Source organism: Peromyscus eremicus, chromosome 6 (genome assembly GCF_949786415.1).
Source record: "Peromyscus eremicus chromosome 6, PerEre_H2_v1, whole genome shotgun sequence".
NCBI lineage: Eukaryota > Metazoa > Chordata > Mammalia > Rodentia > Cricetidae > Peromyscus > Peromyscus eremicus.
The window spans coordinates 94,559,888-94,585,958 of NC_081421.1; the positions used below are offsets into that span (position 1 = coordinate 94,559,888).

The 26,071-nt window shown below is 37.7% G+C and overlaps 1 protein-coding gene across 2 annotated transcripts in view; it reads right to left on the reverse strand.

Moving 5' to 3' along the window:
• Positions 1-2,094: 2,094 nt before the first annotated feature.
• Positions 2,095-26,071, reverse strand: part of Usp53 (ubiquitin specific peptidase 53) — a 46,101-nt gene continuing 22,124 nt past the window's right edge. Inside the window, exons 9-15 of one of the 2 annotated variants that reach the window (XM_059266191.1) lie at positions 25,160-25,322; positions 24,545-24,697; positions 23,549-23,692; positions 21,275-22,007; positions 19,423-19,499; positions 6,854-6,950; positions 2,095-5,340 (exon numbers count right to left, since the gene is read on the reverse strand). In XM_059266191.1, coding sequence (XP_059122174.1) covers positions 4,419-5,340; positions 6,854-6,950; positions 19,423-19,499; positions 21,275-22,007; positions 23,549-23,692; positions 24,545-24,697; positions 25,160-25,322 — 2,289 coding nt within the window. In that variant the 3' untranslated portion in view covers positions 2,095-4,418. The remainder of the gene's footprint in view (positions 5,341-6,853; positions 6,951-19,422; positions 19,500-21,274; positions 22,008-23,548; positions 23,693-24,544; positions 24,698-25,159; positions 25,323-26,071) is intronic. The other variant, XM_059266192.1, reaches the window with a different exon arrangement.

Consider the following 26,071-nt stretch of genomic DNA (forward strand, 5'->3'; position numbering starts at 1 on the left):
TGTGTGCCATTACATGCTGCTCCCTGTTTGGTGGGTTTGTGTCTCCTGACTTAGCCTTTTTCTTCCCAAAATTCTCTTTTTCTGTTTATCCTGCCTATACTTCCTGCCTGGCTACTGGCCAATCAGCTTTTTATTTATCAACCAACCAGAGTAACAAATTCACAGCATACAGAACATCCCACAGCACCTGTGAGCACATGGACTCTAGATCAACAGTTAGGGAGCCTGCCAGGGACCGACCTGGGCCCTCTGCATGTTTGTGACAGTTGTGTAGCTTGGTCTGTTTGTAAGGCTCCCAGCAGTGAGATCAGGACCTGTCCCTGGCACTTTGGAAGTTCCCCATTCTGGATTACCTCGCCCAGCCTTGATGCTGGGGAAGGAGTTAGGTCCTACCCAACTTGATGTGCCATGCTTTGTTCAAGTCCATGGGGGAGGCATGCCCCTTTCTGAATGGAGACTGAGGAGGAGACGATGGGGAAGGAGGTAGAAGGGAGTGTGTGTGTCGGGGGAGGGAGGAACACCAGGGGAAGAGGGAGGGGAAACTGGTCGGTATGTAAAATAAAAAATGTTAAATAAAAAAATAAAGACAAGTCATTTTGTCTACCACACACTTACAATTCAACACACTTAAAGAGTCCTAAAGAAAGTTCATAGACAATTTCTCTATGAAATATTCTCCCCTACTTATTTGTTGATTGTCCATTTATAATACTCTAAGGGTACATCTAATCCAATCAATATCATCCAGGTCCAGTGACAACTACAGAAAATGGAAGAATCACTCAAAACCCTTGTTTCTAAAAGGGCAATGTGAGTTTCCAGTTCTAGTCTCCTATTTGCCACGTAGTCTCTGGCACTATTACACACAATGACGGTTCTGCAAAAGAAAATATTTGTTCCTCTTTCTGTGATTTTCTCTCCTGTTTTTGAATAATATGCATCTTCACAAGAAAAGATAAAAATCTGTCCTTGTTAGAATTCTGCCCTCACTCCAGCTATATGACTGCACATGCGCACTTCAGGAGTTAAGCAAAGGGTCTTGCGTCTTACGTCATCAGTGGGTGCTGGTGACTACATGTGTGTGATGTGGTCATACAATCTGCACCTTGAAAAAGCCAGATGTAGACCCCACTCTTACCTCTGCTCTCCCCGTGCCCCCCCCATCTTCCTCTCTGCCCTCTGCACATGCTCTTTCCCAGGCCTGGTCCTTTTGTCTCTACTGTGCCCCCTGCCCCCTAATTCCTCCTAATAAAGCTCTCTGTAACTAAGCAGTTGTGGCCGTGGCTCGTGACTGTGGCTCGTGACCTTCCGCTGGTAACCCATGCCGCCACCAGCGCCATTTATCATCCTTTCAGTCCTCAGTTGCTCTTCAGACTCTCTTTAGGAAAACCCAAATGGGGGAAAAAAAGTTTTACCTATGTGATTTTTTTCATTGTGTTTGTGACCTACATACTCATTTTTCTCCTTTTTTCAATAAAACTGTATGTTTTATTTATTTTTAAAAAAAAGTTACAAGATGTAAAGAGCTCCAGGAACTAGGCCACAAACAAGAATACATTGGAGGTCAGTGCTGATAGGTGAACTGTTCTGTGACAATGTAGAGCTTAAGCGTCAAGGCCAAATATTTCTTCAAGGCTTCTTAGCCAAGAATGGATTTTGCTTTTGCTTTTACATTTTCTTTTCTGAGTCTCACTGTTTAGCCCTATACACAGGGCTTGCCTGGAACTAGCTTTACAGGCCAGGCTTGCCTTGAACTCAGAACGATTCACCTGCCTCTTCCTCAGTGCTAGGATTAAAAGTGTGTGCCACTATGCCTAGCTGATTTTTTTAAAAAACAATTTGAGCCGGGCGGTGGTGGCGCACGCCTTTAATCCCAGCACTCGGGAGGCAGAGCCAGGCGGATCTCTGTGAGTTCGAGGCCAGCCTGGGCTACCAAGTGAGTCCCAGGAAAGGCGCAAAGCTACACAGAGAAACCCTGTCTTGAAAAACCAAAAAAAAAAACCAAAAACCAAAAACCAAACAAAACAAAAAACAATTTGAAGTGACTGGAAAACAAAATAATTTCATGACACATGAAAATCACATGCAATCAGATTTTGATGCTAATAAAGTTTTATTAAAAAACAGCTGTACTCATCCATTACAAATTGCTTATGGCTGTTTTCAAACCAAAAAGCTGTGTAGTTGTTAACAGAAATTTACTGTCCACAGTCCAAATCATTTACATCTTGCCCTCTATTGAACAGCCTCTAATTTCTCTGGGAACTGTGACTCAGAATTTGCTGGGATTTAAATCTTAGGAACATCCTGGGATATTTTATGACCTTTATTATTATTTTTTTGCATTTCCCATAAAATGTGTAATGTGCGGAAGGAGACACAGTTCATAAATGCAAAAAAAAGGACCAGCTATATTAGCTTAAAATTGAGTCTCTTAATTTTTTTTTGAGCCAGAAGAAATTGATTTCACATGAAAATAAATATTCTGGAGATAACTATTTGAAACATAATTGCATTATTTAAGAAGTTACAAGCTTATAGCATGGAAACATTGATAAAAATAGGCACCAGAGAAGATATTTACACAATTGGCCAATATGTACTGAATCTATTCTGTGTTGAATCAACACATGGCTAGTTTCTACTTTGGTCAGTATTATATAATGCAGAGGGTTTTAACTAAATAGTTCATTAATTAAAGTGAGAAACAACATTTCTGTTTGCAAACCCAACTGAGTTGAAAGTACATCTATGAAACTGCTGTAAAACACAGAAATTGGTTTAATGTTTCAAATAATACATTCCCAACAGGGAATATGGACCAAATAGAAAAACTTTTTAAACTTAAAAATCTTTAATAAGCTATTAAAAATAACTGAAAATCTTTTCTAGTATTTTACAATGTTATAAAAGCAAGAATTATAAACATTGACATTTCAAATACAATTTTACAAATTTTACATTATTTACAAATTCTCTATACTAAAAGCTGTTAAAAAATAAGCTTTCTTTAAAGATCAATTTTAACTTGATATTCAAGTGTTTAAGAGAATACAAAGTAATGACACCAACTATCATGGCTGGAAAAGAGCAACAAAAACAAGTTTGGGCCAAGAATTGGTAACAGCATGAATTCAGACTTTTATAAGCAATTTTCAGTTTACCTAAAAGTACTTTTCTTAAACACATTTTGGATTTTAACAACATATGGTGGGCCTTGTCAAGCTACTGAGTTTATCAGTTTACTAAGTTTTAAAGTAATTATTACAAAACTTACTCATTTAGAGATATTATAAAGACAACTAACTTTGTAGCTGTCAATTCTCTGGAGTAGGCATTATGAAACTATTCTAAAGCCCAATCAGTTTATTGGCTTGTTACAAATTAAAATCATAACTAATAAGGCAATTCAATTAATAATGAAAAGTCCTTTCAATATAAACTCAACTCCATGGCAGTAGTGAAGATCAAATTACCATTTTTTAAGAGAAAAAATGAATAGCATTTCATCAAGATTAAACCTTTATATAAAGGCAGAAATTTAACTTAAGCATTGACAATCTTTAGCAATCTTTAAGTAGTGAAAGCAGCAGTTACAGTGACAGTCCCAGTAAGGAAGCCCAATGTTAATTGTAACACTGGTTATTAGCAGCCCAAAGTAAATCAAACCAAAGGGAAGACCTTTCACATTTCATACAAAGCTAGAAAACAATTTAACAAGATAAAGAATATACTGTAGTATTTTTATGTTTAACTTACATGACCGAAATATTTTTTAGTACAAATTATAAGGGCTGATTTATGTTAAGTAGATATTCTGAAAAGTTCTAGGAACAAATTAAGTTGAGATTTTAATTAAAAAAATGTTGATCATTAAGGCAAATGCTTTCCAGATGATAGCATAACAAATCCATGGGTATTTTTAAGACACTTGAAGGATCACACATACTAGACTATCACAGAAGTCAAAAGTATGTGGGTATAGCCATTTTTTGGTTACCCACTAGAAAGTGCTCTGCAAAAAGCAAATATTGCTTTCCCTAGACAAACTGAATTTCTTAATTAGCAAAATGCACCAACCTACATATGAATACAGGTTAGCATAATACTTATACATCTACTAGCCAAATAACAGGAGACATGGTGTTTGCTCAACTGTTATATACAGCAAAGGAATTATATACTCCCTTTCTTACTTTTCAAGGTATGCCAAGACCACTCAAAGGAAATTTCCAAAATATTTAGTAAACTGAAATATGTAAGGTTAACCTGGTTAATAATTTTTAAAATACCAGTTTTTGTTTTATATGTCTTTAGGTTTGGTCAGTTTGAATATTTTAATGGCCGGCTCATTTATCTTACAATGCATACCAAGGTTTATATCTTTGTTTAGAAGGCAGCATGAATCAAGATGACCACTATGTAATGGACCCCTCTACTTGCTCAGTCTGAGATAGTGAATTATTACAATGGCCACTGCTCTCTGGGAAACAGAGCTTGGGTCTTTGATGATATTTCAATCTGTATGTATCAGTCATGCAACTATCAACTGAAAAGTAGGTAGTTAATGAAACTGCTTCATTTGGGCACACAGAACTAGAGTATTGATCTGGTTGGCAAGGTGCATCAACTACTGCTTTTGAGTTTGCCTGAAAATCACTAGTTGCATAACTGGATGGGTAGTTGTTGGCAGCATGCTGCTTCACTTGAACAGTTTCTTTATCTCTTTCATGGATCATGTACGCACTCCCTTCTAAACTTGGTCCTGATGTAGTACTCAAACTGTGTTTTGGAAGACTGGAGGAATTAGCTTTGAACACCTCTGTAAGTCTGGCATGAGGTACAAATTCCGCTCTCTCTAATTGTGGCACACTGGTCGTAGAATATTTCTTTGGCGGCAAAGGGGGTGGGGAGCTGTGGCAATGAAGTTTTGGCATCTGACAACTACCAGTGTAGCAGGCTGACTGAAGTGTATGTTCTCTGGACAGAGAGTTCTCAGAGTTACACTGTTCTGGGATGTTTTGTTGTGGCCCAAATACAAGGGGTCCAGGTTCTGGCTTTAGCTGAGCAGTTCTCCCGTGTGAGGACAATGGAGATGGCGAGACGGTTTCATTACTGTCGACTCTCTTTCCAGGCACAGAACTATCATCAATGGGAAACAGCAAGCCTGTTGTTCCTTCACAATTTTCTACATTATGCCATTCAGAAAACTTGGTCCCATCAGATTTTTCCACTTTCTGTTCATTTGTCTGATAGACAGGCTCTCTTGCAATATGGTCCTTAAATGTTTGTGGGCTGGCTGAAGGAAACAACTTGTCATGGGTTTCACCAATATGTGACCTGAAATTTGAAAATAAAAATAAAAAATAAAGCCAAATAGCCACATAGGGAAACTAAGTATTTATCTTATAGTTTGATTTTCCCAATTTATGGTCTATAGTTTTACAACACAGCAGTAGAAATGGCGACTATTTTATAGCCATTAATACTTTCAGTTTCTCTGATCCTGGATCTATATCCCAGAATAGTATATATATGACTACCAGAAACATTCGTTACTTTTAAGAATCCATTATCTTCCTCTTTGTATGACAGGGTTGTGGAAAGAGGCTGAACCCAGGGTCTGCAGATGCTAACCACGCACTCAACCATACCACTATGTATCCAATCCCCAAATCACATTCCTAATAATTAGAAATGTGATCTTAAAAACTCATTTCAAATTAAAAACCCTGAAATTACATTTACTTATGATAAAATATAACATACAATTTAAGGGAACTGTTAAAATCAAACAATTCAATACTTTAAAACATTTCCTACCAACATTACAATGCGTATAGGCAGCAGAAGTAGAGATACTTAAATTCTGATATATAATGTAGAGACAGTATAGTAATCTTAATTTAATCAATACTATCTTGAGGTGATCAGTGATTTTAAGGTAAAGAGAAATAAAATTATTTTCTCCTATTGTAAAGCTATTTTTCTTTTATGAATTATTTGAAATTGAAACAACAGAATGGCAGGACTCCGTAGATACAACTATGACGAAATCTCAGTTCCACTGCTTTGCATATGTCAATTTATCTAAATTGCAAATTTTGTTTCTTTTGTAAATACAGTAGACCCCCTTTATTCATGGTTTTAGTTATCCAAGGTTAACTGCATTGTGAATTATTAAATGAAAAATTCCTGAAATCATCAATTCAGTTTTAAATTGTACAAAACTCTGAGTAGCATGCCACTTAGGATTTGAGCCATCCTTTGTGCAGTCCACCCATGCTGTTTCTTAGTCCTACCTACTCCTCTATAGCTATTAGACTGATTACTGTTGTGTCCTATCCAGTGCGTGTGCTCACCTAATCCTGGCCCGGAAGTGCAAGCACTGTGACTGATACCAGCTCTGAGATAACAAAGGAAGTGCTTTCTTTAAGTTCTAGACTTAGGGAAATTGGAGACTAGGCAGATGTTCTAATATCTACAATAAGAACCCAAGACCATGAAGAAGGAAAATGAAAGCTGGTTTTGTTTACACCTCAAACTGAAAAATGCCAGTGTTATAGGGTAAATAACTGCTTAGTGGAGATGGAAAAGGCATTAAGCATCTCTAGGTAAGTATAAGAAAAAACTAAGGACATTGGTACTATCTATGTGTTAAAATAATTAAGTATTGTACTCAATGGTTTGTAGGCATTCTACCTTAGGTCTACATGCTATTAAATAATACTGATAAAACAAGCATTGTAATGCTTTCAGATTAGAAATACACATGTATGCCCTTCTGCCAGAGTTTTAATTATACATGAAGTTAAGAACTGAAAATTTCTTATTTCTCAATATCTATGGTTACCTTTTTATCAAATGGCTTTTTATTTGCAGATGTGATTCTGGGTGGAGCTCATGACGTTTATCACCTGCTTCCAAGTCCTGGGTTTTTTTTCTAAAGCCTGGGGTAGGAGTGGGAGGAACACAAAATTGTTTAAATGATCTTATAGACTCTATCCCATTCATATTTACATTTATGTAAACTATCTAAAATATGCAATTCTTTTGCCAAGTAAGGAACAAAAAGTGCATTCTTCAGAACAACTGAAAATAAGACACCACCACCCCTGATACACACGCAATTGTTCTGTTTGTTTAATGAATTCTTTTATGCAAGACTACTTGTTCTTAGTATGTCAGCAATCCCAGAGCATTGTTATTCTTGGTCATGTGTATTTCCCCACTGCATGACCTTTACTGAGAAAATGTTGCAAGGGAAAAATCCTGTATCTGAAGACACTGTAACTTTAAGCAGGCCTATTACCATTTACAACTGCTGCCTTTATGTGATGAGATAAGAATCCATTTTACTTAGCTCATAGGAATGTTTAGGGACATCAATTGAGTTAAAACAGTGGGATGGTATTAAAATAGCACAGAAGACAAACTCCTATCTATCAAGGTATGTACATTAATCTTACTATATTATCATCTTCATGTAGAAACAGACTTTGCAAGGCTACATAACTTGCTCCAGATTATATAGGTAGCAAATGCAAAACCAAATCTGTATAATTTAAGCCTGTGCTTTTTCCTTTCCAGTGCTGGGGATAGAACTGAGGGCCTTCTACACACTAGGCAAGCACTCTCCTACTGAGCTATACCCAGGCTCATGTCCACACTCTTAACCATGATTCATATTTTGTCCTGTGTGACTTAACTTACCCTCAATTCTAACAATGACTCAAGTTGTTTGAATGTTAAAGGTGTATAAAAAATAACTTTATAATCTAATTTTGTTATTTTTAAGTAACACTGTAAATTTCAAATTCCAAATTCCTATTTTACTTTTTAAAAAATATTTAGTACCTAGAAGCCAATATTGTACCATGTAAAAGATAAGCTCTACCTCCCTCAACTTCCTTCTAAACATTGGTTCTTGGAAGACTGTCCACTAGACAGTCTTTAACATATTAATGTTCAGAGTAAAGCATCTGGGTATCTTTCTACATCAGATTACTTTAGAATAGCTCTAATAAAAATAACTTTCACCTCTATTCGACTGCATACTAAAAATTAGGTTTGTGATGACAGAGACTGGGACATCTGCATTTTTATAGCAGTTTACCTAAGAACATCCTGGTTCCTGATCCAAACGTTTCATGAACCTGAGAATTTGAACCACAAGAGACTTTTCTTTTGCTAAGCACAGGAGATCTCAGGCAGACAGGAAAATGTCAATAAAACCACAAGGACAAAATTATAAACAAAACACGGAAGTAACTTTGGAATTTATTTAGTAAACTGTTTTGTGAATCCCCTAACGTCAATAGCTGGAACTTGTGCTCATAGTAACCATGTCGTTCAGTTGTGATTCTTAAAAAAAAAAGTTCAATGAAGCACTGGAGGCTGGCTCAGAAGCTGACTCCCTTGACCCCAAGTCTGAGGACATGACTTTCATCCTGGGACCCATGTGGCAGAAGGAGAGAACTACCTCCCTCTGTAAGATGTTTTGTGATCTCCACATGTGGGCTGTGGCCAGGATGTGCATGCGCATGGGCAAGCACACGTGCGTGCAGACACGGCACACACACACACAATGTAAATAACAAAAATTTTCAATGCAATAGTAAAGTTTATTGTACAGATTTAATTTACATATTTTTATTGTCCATAGTTTAATTATGAGAAAATTGGATGCATAATGGCAGCATATCCAAGTATGATAGTTATTTTTAAGAAAAATAATTTCTAGGATTGAGTTTTGGGTTGAATTATCTGATCTTATCATGGAGTCATTTTTATCTGATGACAGACTGTGGTACTGAGATTTGAGTTTTGGCAGAAATAAGTCTTGAATAAAAAAACTGAACCTGTCACTTTAAGAAAAATAACTAAGGAGCTGAGATACCCCAGTTAGTAAAGTGCTGCCTTTTCAAGCATAAGGTCCTCAGTTTGCCAGGCTCAGTGGCACATGCTGGTAGTCCACTGCAGAGGCAGGCACAGGTGCATTTCTGCAGCTCACTGGCCAGCAGGCTGCCCAGCCTACCTGTGAGAACTCCAGGTCAGTGAGAGACCCTGTCTTAAGAAACAAGGTTGACAGCACATGAGGAATGATACCTGAGACTGTCCTCTAACCTCTATACACAAGTGGGTACATGTATGTGTACACACACATACACACACACACACACACACATACACACACACAGTTGGTGATGTTGTCAGTGGTAAAATTTAAGCTTTTAGATAAAATTTTGGAAAACGTTTATCTATCATGATCTTCTTTGTAACTTCCTAATACTCATACTCATGGTGATATTAATAAATAGTTATAGGATAAAAAGTATCAACAGATTAAAGATTTGAGTAACTTAGCAAAGCAGTCATTTTCCCCCCAAATGACTATGTAGATGTTACATTATCACGCTCAAATAAAATGCCCCTTTAAAGTTTAGGTATCAGTGATTTTAGTGAATGGTGTATAAAGTGTAACCTACTCTGGTTTCACATTTCATATTGCAAATATCCTTGAAGAAACCACCACTTTGGTATATAGGGCCAAAGAAGAGTGGCGGCTATTTCTAGAACAAACAAAACCTGACATTTTTCAACTTCTTATCTTTGTGAAGCTAGATTTTCTCTTCTTTTTTTTGGGGGGGAGGGGTGTTTCTGAGACAGGGTTTCTCTGTGTAGCCCTGGCTGTTCTGGATCTCACTCTGTAGACCAGGCTGGCCTCAAACTCACAGAGATCCACCTGCCTCTGCCTCCCGAGTGCTGGGATTAGAGGTGTGCGCCACCACCGCCCAGTGGATTTTTTAATACATGAAGAGACCATTAATATAACAACAGTCTGAGTGCAAACTGCTCGAAGCATGCAGCCAGGCATTACAACCACTCATTCCTTTCACTGTTCTTTTGTTTTTGGAAGCACTCTTTTAAAACTAGAAGTTCCCCCACCCCATTATCTATGTCTGCCTTTATTCATCTTCCTGAAGCTGGATCTTCTGCCTCCAAGAAGTCTTGTTTATATTAGCATGTACTAGATTTTTCTCTTTTTTTTTTTTTTTTTTTTTTGGTTTTTCGAGACAGGGTTTCTCTGTGTAGCTTTGCGCCTTTCCTGGGACTCACTTGGTAGCCCAGGCTGGCCTCGAACTCACAGAGATCCGCCTGGCTCTGCCTCCTGAGTGCTGGGATTAAAGGCGTGTGCCACCAGCACCCGGCTCTAAGTGAGTATTTTTATTAGCACAGGAAACACTGATAAAATCCTCAGAAACAAAATCCTGTTGCAGATCAGTCCTCTTTTAACATTATAAAGATGTTCCGAAACACAAAATTTGCCACATTCCCTGTCCTAGTTGATTGACAATAAATAGTGTCTCTTTTAAAAATGCCAGCCGTTAACTATTCTGTAAAACAATCCCCTTTCCCACTGAGGGGATGGGCTGTGGAAGTTAGGAAACTTAACCAATGTTACAGGGTGACAGGAGAAGCCTTGTTAGCTGGAAGCCACTGCTCTTCTCACTCCCTGTGAGCTCTCATTTGCACACACCATTAATATCTCAGCCCCAATCACCTCTCATGCTGATGAGACGGAGACATCAGTTTAAGCACGACATAACATGATCATTTTATTTATTTGTTTATATATATTTTTAAGGTGCAGCTTAGGCAGGCCTAGAACTCATGATTTTCCTGCCCTTGCCTCCTCAACACATCTCACCAGTATATGCCGCACAACAATATTCTTAAACAAGGTAATACCACAGCAAATACCCAAATACCTAGAATTACAGTTCACTGTACAACTGAAAATTCTCGTTTTCTTTTGGACTTTAGTTGACATTTCATCACCCATTTATCTGTTCCCCTTCATTCCCCGGGTTCTAATTTATCTGTACATCAGCTATATGAATTGAAGGCTACGAAGAAAGCAAAAGAAAACTAAAAGTTAAGTTTACAAATCATTGAATTGCTTTAACTTAGGTGGCCTTTTAATCCCTACATAGAACTTCTTGGTACATTATAAAACAAACAAAACCTGATCATTCTAAATTCAACTGGAAAGTACAGTGGATTAAGATAAATGTTATTCTAAAAGAGATCAATATTTATGATCAGAAAGTTTAATTTTGGAAGTGACTTAAAGGTGTGGATTAGCATAATTTAATCATTTCACACTGATTAAAATTCATTTCACTTTGTGCCCAGTAAATACAAATATTATTTGTAAATATATAATAAACATTTAAAAGAAAAAACTTAATTACTTAAAAGAAAGAACTCTTTCCTTGTACTAATCATTCACACACTAAGCAGCAGGAGGCAGCAGAGGGCTTAGAAACATATCTGAAAATTTAATATCACTGTGGCAGGCATTCAACCCAGTGGTTTGAGATCAGAATTCCAACTAACTTAAAAATAGATGTGTTATTTCTCTCTGCTGCTGACACAGACATCCACATGTCTTTACAGGGAGTTTTAACTCCAAGTTCTTTGTAAATCTGACAGTCCAATTTTAACACCCACCAAAGAAGAAACCTCAGTACTAAGGCAAGCGGCTCTAACTAATGTTAACTGATTCTGTAAGAACTCCACAACACAATATTCCAGAAATTGACACATATGCTTTGTCGGAAAAGATGGTTCGGGTTTAGAACACGTTCATGGAAAAATACTCTCAAATAAGCCAAGATAGTACAATCTTCACTCAATGTAGTGAGATTTGAAAACACAATGGTAATTATTACAGTTCTCAACTTACACACTTATTTCAACTTATAATCACAAATGGTAAGCATTCAGAACAGGAATCTAAACACTGACTTATTTACAAGTAAAATGTAATTAAATACTTCAGAAGGATCATGAAATTTTTAACTTCCTAAAAATATTTCTACCATATACTAAAAGATATTGAGATAATTTAGTATACAGCAATCTGTGCTACATCATGCCTAAATTTTGTGTGATGTTATAAACTAAAACAGTAGAAGTCAATAACTTCCTATTTCACTGGGATTACATTTTAAAGAAAAAACAAATTTTGTTATTTTGTTATAAATGAATTCCAACACTATAAGTTTAGTTTTTAAAAATGCACAGATTATATTTCAAAAAGTTCAGAAAAGATTAAAAACTAAAAGTGGCACAAAGAATACACAAATGCCCCTCACATAATCTAATATTACCATTTTACCACCCCTTTAAACACCTGAAAGTAAGTTACATACATTATTGTCTTTGACTTCTAAACACCTCAATGCTATCTCCCTCACACCATTTCTGCCATTCTCTGTTACATGACTAATGACTTACTGTAAAACCAAGCTGGTACTTTTTAAGTTCTGTTTGTGTTTGTTCTTAAAGCTCTCCCTCTCTCTGGCTCCTCTCCGTAGGGCCCTCTCCTGTTTTCTTTTATACTTTCTCAGCTACTGAGACTCGGCCATTCGGCAGCTCTCCTTCCAGAGGCTTTGACTCCCACTGTTTCTCTTACTCAGTTCCTTTGCTTTTTTGTCCTCTTGCTTTGCAGTTTCCAATTTTCCTGAATGATTTGTCCAAATATAAGGTATTCAATTCCATATGTGATGGTTTACAAAGCACAATTTTTTCATGATTTCTAGACTTCATTCTTCACTGAACAATAAAACGTGTTTACCAAGGTGATGAGCTCAACAAATTAAAAATTAGCATAGTATCCCTTCCTTCATTTCCCCACTTCTTATTTCCCATTTTAGTAAATGGTGTATCCAGTTATGGTAAGCTCAAACATGGCTTCCTTCCCTTTTTCATTATCTCTGCCTACCCACTTAAGTCATCCTTCTGCACACTGGTACTGCCTTAGTTCATGACCATACATTTGTCTTTTAGGTTAAGGCAAAATTCAAATAATTTTCTCAGTGCTTGAAATTCACCCTCTTTGCTGCTGCCACAGAGCACAAAGCTGCAGCCTGATTTAGGTCCTATCAATTCCTCTTGCAATCATCTTGTGACTTCCACATCTATATCACTCTAGCCTTGCATATGCCAAATTTCTTACATTCTTCATGTATGACCATTTCTTCTGACAGCATACTCTTAGAACATATTTCTTTTCATTGTATTGGAAAGAATTTGAAATCTCATTAGGAATTTAGAAGAGAGGCTAAAAATTTCAAATGTCACTATGGCAACTTCTGGAATATCCCTGTATTTGCAGCAGAACTCATCATATGGAGAAAGGGCTACATAGAATCTCTAGTAATAAAAAGCTGATGTCCTTTACTGGTCTTAATAGGCAACCACAACATGTGGCAGATATTCATAGACACACACAGGAACACATAAAAACGGATTTAAAAAATAAGAAAATTTTAAAAAGTGAACTACCACAGGATTTGGCAATTGCCCTCTGGATATGCACTTAAAAAACAATCGTGAAGATGTCACAGTAACTGTTTACAATAGGCAAAAGGTAACAACTCAAACATTCCATCAACAGATGAATGGATAAGCCTTAAGAAAATGAAGTTCTTGGGCAGCAACAGAATGCCATCATGCATGGGGAAAGCTTAGGAGGCCTCAACCCTACACAGAGAACTACAGGCAACTAACGAAAGCTGAGAGCTAGAGAAACAGTCTTCCCCAGGGAAGAGCATGCCAACTGGTTATCCAGTACCAAATAGTCAGCCCTGAAAACATACAAACAACATTCTGGACTCAGCAGATTGCATTTAAGTGCTTAGGAATATATATGTATATACACCTATGTTTGTAATAACTTACTGAAAAAGAGAGTCCACGAATTTGAAAAAGAGCAAGGAGGGACACATGCGAGGGCTTGGAGGGAGGAGAGGGAAATGAGAAATGATGCAATGATATTATTATCTTAAAAAATAAAAGAAAGAAAATGAAGTTCCCGTGTGTGTTACAACATGGATAATCCTTGGGGTCATTATGAATAAAATAACCAGATACAAAAAGATAAATACAAGCCTAAAAACAACTACACGAGGCACCAAGGAAAGGCAAAGCGGGTGACCAAACACACACAAGCGGAATGCCGGCAGCAGTTTAGTTTCTGGAGGGGAGAAGGGAAGAGCTGTTTGGTGGGTAGGAAGCTTTGGTTCCGATTGGAGCAGTTTGGGAGATGGAGCTGGGATACTTAATGACACAGGAACTAATCAGAATGATGTTTTGTTATGTGTTCTTTCCTGAAATAAGAAAGTAGTGGAACACACTCACACACTCACAATAAATGTGTCAACTCACTGCAAACAATGAAGTCTTCATCCTCAAAATCTCTATGACCTTGTGTTTTCATAACCACCAGGAAGCAAGGAGCACTGACTGAACTTGCAGTTATTGTTCAATTTACTGACTTCTGCTGTGATTTCTGGCCAACCTTTGACTGTTTCCTGTAATACTTGTTACTTAGACTTTTATCAGGTTTTTAAAACAAGCCAGGCATTTTAATATGGGAAGGGAAAGTTACTTCCTTAATCTAAAGTGTTTCCTCCTGATAGCATACGTTTGATGAAAACAAAATAGATTAACAAATAATCATATTCAAGGCCTGTAACCTGAAAAATAATGTCCACAGAAACCTTAAGAAGGATAAGGACTACAGTGTTTTATGCTTGGTTCTTTATGGCTGTTCACTGTGAGAAGTTACACTCTCTTTCTCTGAATTCTAAAACCTGTATTTCAACAGCACAACCCATTTTCTCCCACCACAAACCCATTTGTTTGTTTGTTTGTTTGGCTTATAAGCTGCTATATATTTTTGGCAAATCACCTATAGTAATGCCACACCATTATATTTATTTCCAAACTGAGCCTTTTCTGACGACTGCTTGTCAATTTTTCCTCCTATGGTATCACTTCAGTATTACACATACTTAATTCAGCTCTAGGTATTTGTAAAACTACACTCTCCCATTCTCCCTGTTATCATTACAGATAGTACACATACTTAACTCAGCTCTAGCATTTGTAAAACTACACTCTCCCATTCTCCCTGGTATCATTACAGATAGTACACATACTTAACTCAGCTCTAGCATTTGTAAAACTACACTCTCCCATTCTCCCTGGTATCATTACAGATAGTACACATACTTAATTTAGCTCTAGCATTTATTTGTAAAACTCACATTCCCGTGCTTAAAATTAGGCCTGCTTATAAGAGTTATCATAGACAATGAGGTATGAGTGGGGATGTATGTGCCACTTCTAGTGTGACATTTGAAGAGCCCAAAGATGATTTTCCATGCTGCATGTTCCTTTTATCCCTACAATCACAATACTGCTTGTAGGAGCCTTGACTGACACCTAGGAAACACCCCCATGTCAACCTTCACTGCACAGGTATGAACAAGGTATTCACTTGTGACAGGACACTGAAATCTTGACAATATTACCACTGTGTAAATGTGATAGTTAATACTGCCAACTGACAGCACCTACAATCAGTTAGGAAATACATCTCTCGACATGAATATTAAGATTGGTAAACTGATGTGGGGACACACATACTAAATATGGGCAGCGCATTCCACGAACTGCAGCCCTAGACTCAATACGAGCATTCATCTTTCCCCACTTCCTGGCTACAGATGCAATGTGTCTCGGTTACTTCCAGTTCCTGTGGTCATGCCATCCTTGCCATGCTGAGCTATAACACTCTCAAACTGTAAGCCAAGATAACTCAAGTTTCTTTGTCAGATATATCAGAGCACCACGAATATTAACTAATACAGTAAGCTAGAGCCTGTGTATCCTGATTGATGCTTCCCTTTCTCACTGCCTGAAGTAGCTAATCCCATTCTTTAAAAGCCTTTGAGCATGAACTTCTCTTATGGCAGGGAGCCCAGCTCTGGCTTGCCATTTGGAAAGGGTATCTGGTATCTTGATCTCCGTTCTGGTTCACAATTTAAAGCAGGGGGCCCATCTAACTTCTGGCCTCAGTTCTGGTTTGCCATCGGAGGGTAGGGAGTGCAAAGACTTGAGCCTCCACCCTAGGTCATCCAACAAGGTCAGGTAATCAGCAAAGAATCCAGTCTCTACCAGTACTTATTCCCCTCCACAGTTCTTCCCTATTCATAGACGACATAGTCACTGTGGCAGGCCACTCTGGTTCCTCACTGTTCATTTCTTCCATATCCTATCCAAACTGTCCCCTCCAAACATTACAAAGCTCAGTGAAATGACCTAGATAAAATTTCTGACGTACAATTGAAATGAACAATTTTAAATATGTTCATGTAACTCAAAGAGGACATGAATATATTCAAGAACACAAACAGCTGGATAAACTGAGGAAGTCAATTCAGGATATGAAAATAGAAGTCAATATGGAAGTAGAAATACTGAAGAAAAAAACCCTGAAATGACAGAAATGAAAAATACAATAGGTCAAATAAAAATTCAGTGGAAAGCCCAGCCAATAAAGTGGATCATGTGAAGGACAGAACTTCAGGACTTGAAGGCAAAAGAGAGGAACAGGATCACTCAGTCAAGGTCAACGATAAACATAATGTTTATGTTTATATATATAATACACATTAAACAGAAATCTTTGGGATACCATGAAAGGCAAAACTGTCGAATTATGGGTATGGAAAGAAAATAGGAAATATTATCAGTAAAATCACAGAAGAATATTTCCCAAATCTTGGGAAAGAGATGCCAATCTAGATACAAGAACATCATATAGACAGGACAAGAAAAGAAACCCCCATGTCATATAGTTAAAACAGTAAATATATAGAACAAATAAAGTATACTGAAAGCAATAAGTGATAAGGGCCTACTTACATATTAAGGCAAGCCCATTAGAATAATTGCTGACTTCTCAATGGAAACCTTAAAAGGCAGAGGACCTGGAAATATGTAATTCAAATTCTGAAAAATCACCACTGCTAACCCAGCTTAATATACCCAGCAAAGCTCTGTCTCAAATGAAGGAGAAAGGAAAATTTACCATCACAAAGGCAAGATAAGGAATTTATCATGTAAGAGCTAGCCCAGAGGATACCAGAAAGATTTATTTCAGACACAAAGGAAAGATAAAAGGCCCACAGAGAAAAACAACAAGAAGACAGCAGTTACACAAGAGGACAAACAAAAACTTCCAAACCTCCAAAATCAGAATGAAAGGAATCAATATACACTTTTAAATAATAATTAAATATTAATGGTCTCACTGTCCTAGGCAAAGACAGAATGTAGCAGACTGTGGGGCGTTTACCCAACCACTCCCACAGTTCCCCAGAGTTTTCTTGAGTGCGAGCAGCAGGAAATATTAGATAGAAGGATTTATTGCGGAGAATATCGCGGAGAGAAACAGATAGAAAATAAAGGATAGCCTCGAGAGGGCCTGGAACCTATTCCAACGGGCCCTGACTGTCTCTGCCCCAGGGTTTTTATAGAGACACCAAGGGGTGGAGCAAAAGACCTCCTCCCCCAGCACAGGCAAATGCAGACCATCTCAGACACCTGCACTCAGGCCCGTGGTCTAATCATCCTCTATGTGGACCTGCTGGGTAAAGCCACGAGGAACCCGAGAACGGGTTCCCACAGCAGACTGGATTAGAGAACAGAACCTTTCCTTTTGCTGCTTTCAAGAAACATACTTTACCATCAAAGACAGTGTCTTAGGGTAAAAGGGTGGAAGAAGTTTTTCCAAGCAATTAGGACTGAAAAACAAGCAGGCATCCCTATTCTAATACCTGCAAAAATAGACTTCAAAATCAAATCTAGTCAGAAGAGATAAATACAGTCACTTCAAAATCTGTAAAGGAAAAACCCACCAAGGATACTACAATTGTAAATGTATGCACTAAACACAGGCATACCCAATTTCATAAAACCACACACAAAGACTACAATATATAAAGACACACATTGATCCCAACACGGGAATAGTTGCTGACTTCAGTATCCAACTCTCACCATTACAGAGATCAGAGAAAAATGGGTCCCACACAGAAAGAAATGAAAGCAGCCAGGGGGCTTGTTGGAAAGAAGGCTCCACTGGAAGAGAGGGGTATAAAGGAGGGAATAAGGAGTGAAGCTGCCTGAAATCAGATCGTTAAGGGCACATACCACTCTTGCAGAGGACCTCACTTTGGTTCCCAGCTCCCATGTCAGGAAGCTTCAGAGGAACCAAGACTTTTGGTCACCATGGATACCAGCACTCATTTATATATTTAAAATAAACAAATCTAAAGAAAACTCAAAAGAAACCAAACTTCCCAAAATCAATGTGTTCAAAGGCCCATCAAATTAAAACCTAAAATCAAGCTCCTCTTGGGATTGGAGGGCCAGGACTCAAAGATTTCATTATCTATATCGAAAAAATAAATGCTCGAATGCTATTAATACTACAAAACTGAAGACATATGTGAAGGGTATGTCCAGGGCTAGTGAGGCGGCCTGCTCAGTGGGCAGAGGCGCTTACCATGAAACCCTGAAGACCTACGTCTGACCCCTAGGACCCACATGGTGGAAGTAGAGAACTAGCTCTGAAGTTGTTCTCTAACCTGCACATGCATAGTGGCATGTGTACATGTGTGTGAATGCACACAGTCAATAAATATAAAAAAAATTTTAAAGAGTATTTTAAAAGGCTACAAATTTCAAAAGCATAAAAAATTCAAAGTGATAACAAACTAAAATCAATATTGTGAAGCAAATGAAAAAAGTACAGCATGAATAGACAGTATACATAAAAGTTTGATTTCTTTTTCCTATACATTATTATGATACATGCTTAAAATAAAATCCATTTATTGGTATAATAAAGTTATTGTTTTTCTCCTTCTATCAAGATGGCCACAAATACAATCCTTGTACCTTACTTAACTTCCTGAGTGCAGGGATTAAAGGCATAAACTACCCAACTCAAGTCAAAATAATTATTTTGGCCATATAGGGTTTTCTAAGGCATATTGGATAATCTTGTGTCAAGTTGACACAAGCTAAAGTCATCTGAGAGGAGGGAGCCTCAATTAAGAAAATGCCTCCATAGGATCAGGCTGTAGGCAAACCTGTATAGCATTTTCTTAATTAGTGATTGATGTGGGAGGGTCCAGCCCATCATGAGTGGAGCCAACCTTGGGATGGTGTCCCCGAGTTCTATAAGAAAGCAGACTGAACAAGCCATGGGGAGCAAGCCAGTGAGCAGCAACCCCCCATGGCCTCTGCATCAGCTCCTGCCTCCAAGTTCCTGCCCTGCTTGAGTTCCTGTCCTGACTTCTTTAGATGATGAACAGTGATGTGGAAGTGTACCCAAACAAACCCTTTCCTCCTCAAGTTGCTTTGGTTGTGGTGTTCCATCACAGCAACAGAAACACTGACCGAGACATAAGGTCTATCATAACAGCAAACAGTAAATCACTGTCATTCACCCTTTACTGAAACCATTAAAGCATATTTAAGTGCAATTTTTACCTTCTAAGTGGTCTTTGCTCTGATGAGATACACACTCCACAGTGTTTATATTTAGATCACCCATCTTAACCTGTTCACTGGAAAATAAAACACACACAGCAAGTACATCAGTTCTTGCAGATTATCTTAGTTTAAGAAAAAGGAAAAAAAAAACCACCTGTTAAAACATTACTACATGCTAGTCTAAGAACTTAATGTAATTTTTGTTGTTGTTGTGCTTTGTTTTATAGTTCAAGATGACCTAGAATCCGCAATCATCCTGCCTTTCCCTCTGAAGTGCTAGAATTAGTGGCATGGCTTAATGTATACTACATTTATATTATATACTAAATTTATAGCATACAATACTTGAATGTAGTTAAACTCCTTATGACGGAAAATTGCTTTGTTAGTCAAATTTAATTTGCCCAATAATTAAAATGCAAGTTTATGTCTTTACAAAGTCCTGTTCTTTCCACTATGTGTGCTACTGCATTTCAAGACGTGTTATGAAGTTTAGTGCTAAGAAAAAAAGTTCCTCTAATTCTTGATGGAAACAATTATTTTAATGGAGCATAATAAGCAGCCGATTCAAACAAATCTGATTTTTTAAAAATGAATTAATGTGATCAAGCACTAGGTAAAATTAAGTATGTTTTTTAAAAATTAAAAACAGGAAAAAGTAGTAAGAATGATATAAAGAAAACATCCACTAAACTGAGATGAAGCATGTTTGAGAGATTACAGAGAGGGATGAACTATTGCTAACAATAAAAAAAAGTATTTAGAGTTAATTAACTGATCACAAATTTACTTTACTAAATTCTTTTATATTTGCTTCTTTGGAACTGGGTTGAAACAGAAACTACCCAGTTCTGAGATACAAATGTCAGATCTCTGATTATATATATATATATGTATATGTATATGTATATATGTATGTATATGTGTATGTATATATATATATATTATTCAACAATGAATTCAAACAATTCAAAGAATTCAACCATCAGCTTAACTAAGATACCAATTGAAGTCAACACTTTAAAGCCTGCACCAAAAAATCGATAGTAGAGGACTGGAAAGCTGGCTGGGGGTGAAGAGCACTGGCTGTTCTTCCAGAGGACCAGTTCAATTCCTAGCACCCACATGGCAGCTCACAACTGTCTGTCACTCCCAGATATCACATACATGTGGCACCAGAGACACAAGCCAATCCCCCATACACACAAAAACCAAATTTATTTTTAAAAATCAAGATAATAATAATGAAAATAATGCTGTATTTCTGTAGTTCTCAAGTTTCCTAAAAACAGAGAGCTGTTATTTTGGAGTTAGGAAATAACTATTAAAGTTGACAATATGAACCATCAAACAAGCTGTCATATACTACTTCTCTTCACTCTAAGTTCATATTGAATGCAAACCTGTAAAATGACTTCAAACCATTACCAAGAAGGATGGTGAGTGCTGAGGGGCAGCTTGGAGGAAGACTGCTTACCTAGCATGAGCAAATCAACACAATTAAATAAAAACAGAAATCTCACTTGTCTAAGTTCAATCCAAATTTACATAACAGTTTCAAAGCAGGAAAACATCTCTAAAAAAAGATAACGAAGAGGGTCTGGACAGATGGTTCAGCAGTTAAAGGCACTTCTTACTCTTCTAGAAGACTAGGGTTGAGTTCCCAGCACCCCTATGAGGCTAGGTCTATAAATCCAACTCTAGGGGATCCACTTTTGGCCTCCATGGGCATACACACATGTGGTCTACATCCCCACAAACACACACATATATACACACAAACAGAAAATAAAATCTAACAACAAACCCCAGAGAATATTGGGGGAGAAACTGTTGCTCTGTGTATTACCTGAAGGCTTTACCACCAGTGGTCTCCATTACTGTCCCACTTCCATCAGTGACAGGTGAGTCCAAATTAGCAGACCCATTACTGACGTGATCGCTGCTTTCATACCCAGACTCTGTCCTTTGCATCTGCCAGCTGTTACCAGGGCCTCTGCTCTCTGTGATGCTTGTGTTTTTCTCTGCTCCTTTCCCATTAATTTCAAGGGAACTTCTGCTTCCTGCCTCCTGCTTCATTTCATCTTCATATATGGTCATTAACCCTTTCTGCTTTGGGTTTGCTTTTGGCCAATTGTTAAAACTCTGATCTTTGCTATATTTAGGTCTGTTACTGGCATCTGACTTATGCCTAGGACTATGTTGCCTTTTTTCACTTTCACTGAAAACACTATCAACATTTAATGTTTCTCTCATGGGTTTCCAGCCACGGTGGCGGCCTTTAACCCTGCTACTGCAGCCGGCCACTTTGTCCCTTGAATCTTGACTGCTATCCGTATCATACCCAGCGCCGCTGTCACTCTTAGATCTGCCTGTGGTCTTCTCTCCAGGAACAAGAAGACTCTGGGATTTGCTTGAACTAAACAGTTTCCCAGAAGTGTGGCTCTCATGGGCAGCTCGGTCATGTTTACAGGGTCCTCTGCCTTGGCTATGGTAGAGATGAGGGGTCCCCTGTTGTCGGAATCCATCCGGGGCAGGAGGTGATCCAGACTTGAAAGATGAGACATCTTCATCAACCAAATCTTAAAAATAATAATAGTACATAAGACCCCTTAGGGCAGCTCAGTGATCACAAGCCAAACATCTTGTTGGAAAATGTTAAAGCAATCACATGTAAATAATAAAAATTAAAGTATATCACATACTGATTTAGGATTAAAAAGGGCATTATCTGCAGTCAGGTGTGGTGGTACATACTTGTAGTCTCAGCATCTGGGAGGCTCAAAACAATGAACAAGAAGATCATGGGTTTGAGGCCAGCCTGGTCTATACAGTGAGATCTCATATCAAAAACCCAACCAACTCAACAAAAACAACGCTTCACCATTTATTTACAAATAACAAATATTTATAAAATTAACTTCACTCTAAAAAGTTTTTGTTGTAAAAGATTTAAGCATTTTGTCTCATTTACAATTAACAAAAATCATAAATACATTTCTCATATCTGATGTTGGTAAAGGTTTTCAAAGTGAGTTCAAGAATGAGACACAATGTCACTTGACTTGAGAGGTGCTGTCTTAGTCTTCCAGAAGGAACACAGAGGGCATCTGTCCAAACCAGAAACCAATACACCCTGATGCGGCATCCACCTCAGGAATGTCATGCCACACCTACACACCAAAATATATATAAAGGTGCACGTGACAGGATGTCACTGTAGCAAACCCCTGGACTCAGCATTTAAAATACAGGTAAAGTTATATTATATCCATGAAAACACCATAAAAGTAAAAAAAAGGTTAAGTTTATAATGCACTGAAAGCTTCTGTATTAATAACAAAAAGAAGTATGGGCAGTGAGAAGCCCTTTCTAACTTTCCTTCTTGTTTTAAGTCCTGAGGATCAATTACAAAGCCTTGAACACACTAGTAGACAGGTGTTCTATCAATGAGCTACTTCTCATATAACCTTCCTTCCTAGTTTATTGTATGATATGAGTGAATTGCATTTGTAAATAAAAGTAAAGTAAATAGAACTAAAAATATTAAAACATGAACACTAGTATCTTGTGGTGATTTGAGTGAGAACGGCCCCCACAGACTCCTATGTTTGAATGCTTGGTCCCCAGTTACTGGAACTGTTTGGGAAGGATTAGGAGGAGTAGGTGTGTCACTGCGAGTGGGCTTTGAGGTTTCACAATCCCATGCCAGGCCAGTTTCTCTCTCTGCTGCTGCCTATGGATCAGGATGTAAAGATTTCAGCTACTGCTCCAACACCATGCCTGTCTGCTTCCTATCATGATAATCATGGACTCACCTTCTAAAACTATATGTAAACCCCCAATTAAATGCTTTTATTTTACAAGACTTGCCCTGGCCATGGTGTCTCTTCACAGCCATAGGGTAGTAACTAAGACATATCTCAAGATTACAATTAAAGAATAACTGGAAAATTTTTTCATTTTTTTTTACATTTAGTATAGAGGCATTCAAGAAATCATACTGAGAAACATGTAAATATATAAAATGTAATATGTAAATATACACCATATACTATAAAACTCCATTTTAAAATAAGATTTTTTTCTGGTTCTTTTTAAAGTGAATGTTCTAAGAACTTACCCCTGTGTCGGCCTGTATCTTTCCTTTGCCCCTTTTCTAAATCTTTCCGTTGAGAAGAAAGTGCATTTTTCTGTTCAATGGCTTTCAGAGCACATTCTCTGGAAATATCTTTTATCTTTTCTCTTTGATCATTGCTTAACTTAACTGTAAAAGAAAATATTCTTATAATGATACACGTCATTTTTTCAAGTTGTTCAACAAAAGTAAACCCAGAACTAAAAAACAACAACAAAATATATACTTAAAAAAGTCATGGACCAGTGAGATGGTTCAGTGGGGCGGAGCACTTGTTGCCAAGCCTGACAACCTGAATTCAATCCCTGGGACTCATATGATGGAAAGAGAAACAATTCCCCAAAGTTGCCCTCTGACCTTCGCACACACAGTGTCATGCACATGCATATGTATGTATATAGTGCGTGTAAGCATGTACACATACATAATTTAAAAAAGCGAAGTACATAAACTCAGTTTTATGCTTAACTAAGTGTTCAGCATAATTTTTCTTGACATTGGAGACCCACATTTTCTTTAAATACATTTGATATAGTCCCTAAAGCATGTGTAAAGAAAAAAGATGAAAACTGCTATTGAATGAAGAGGCAGAAAGTATTTTCCATGTTCTAAGTATTTTTATTTATTTCAATCTCTGAGGCAGGCACCGTAACTATCTCCAACTCATGTAAGAGATGTAAAGCCTCACGTACTTAGACGCTGGCCCAGGTTTACAAAGCTTGTGTGAATCCATGCTGTCTTGTGCCATTGCACAGACTGTCTTGAATTGGTCAGTAGATTATAACTCTCAGAGAAATGTGTTCACAAGAAGACACACATCTACCTACTATTTTCTCTTCGTGGGCAGAGCAGGGCAGGGCAGGGCAAGGAAGGCAGTTTAGCCTTTCTGTTCAGTTCTCACCAGGATTTACAGGGTCGGTAACTAAGATAAGAGTGCTCAACGGTTTACCAACAATGTACACTGGGCAATTTAAAACATACCTGCTCCTCTCCTTCCACTTGTCTGTATTTGGCTCCGATTAAATGATGAAATATTATCAGCTTGAAATTTGTGATTTTCTCTTTGTTTTGCCTGATCACTAAATCCATTTTCCTTTGAATTATCTGGTTTGTAGCTGACAGGCTTTCCACATCCTTAAAAAGACAGTTAAAAAAAAAAAATGCATCATTCCTTTCCTTTCCATTAGAAGATGTTTAGATCACTTTTAAGACATTTTTAACACTCTAGATAAAATAATTAACCCTTAAGGGGCTGATGTCACTCAGGGATTGTGTGCTTTGCTGTTTTGGACCTTCTGGTCACTAAACTATTTATAATCTCAGAGTTCGCTCTTCACCAACTAGCCTCTCCTGTGTTATGGGTGCATCACACTGGGTGACTCCTGATAGGGCTTCTGAGGCTACTGGCAAAAAATGTTTCTTCGAAAAATAAACAAAATATAGTAGAATTATCCTAAATTTCAATATAGTAGAATTATACTTGATTGAAACTCAATTTTAAAATATTCTCAACGTTCATGTTACATTCAGCATTAACTCTTAGTTTATTTTAATAGTAGAAAAATTCCAAAAAAAATACTTTTTAAAAGGAATTACCCATATTTTCTGCAACCGATTTGTAATGTGACCAGTGGACCACCTGCCTGAGTGCATCCTCAGTCGAGACAGCTGTGCCATCCGGGTTTGCATAAAACAGCAAGAGTGGCTGTAAGTGGCATCGTATGCACTTGGAGACCACATCTTTCCATCTGGTTCCAACCTTTGAAAGAAAAGCCACACTAAATAAACACAAACCAGTTCCTGAAGTGTGCAATACAAACAGGCAGAGACTGAATTTGCATTTCAAAAGACTTTCCTAAAAAGACTTTCAGGTGCTAGCAGTCCAAGTATCATAATAATTTTAAATAACTAGCCCAAATAAAAAATTTCCAGATTCTCATTTTTAAAAATATTGACAGGCAAGGGCCAGTGAGATGGCTCAGTGGCAAAAGACTCTTGTTGCTAAACCTGATGACTTGGTTTACTCCCCAGGACCCACATGGTGGAAAGGGAGACCTAACTTCCTCAGACTGTCCTCTGACCTCACTCACACACATTCTGTAGCATGCATGTTCCCTCTCCCCACATAAACACACAACAAATAAATGTAAAGAAACATCAACAGGCAAAATGATACTTTCCATACGAAGATTTAATTATTAAATTTTATTTATAAACACATCTCAACCTGTACCTACTTGAACTCATGGCAATCCTATTTCAGCTTGTCAAATGCTGGAATTGTAGGTGTGAGCTATCATGTCTGGCCTAGTCACTAAACTTTAAGCAGCTTTTCATATACATTGTTGACTGACTTTTTTTTTTTTTTTTTTTTTGGTTTTTCGAGACAGGGTTTCTCTGTGTAGCTTTGCGCCTTTCCTGGAACTCGCTTTGGAGACCAGGCTGGCCTCGAACTCACAGAGATCCACCTGGCTCTGCCTCCCAAGTGCTGGGATTAAAGGCGTGCGC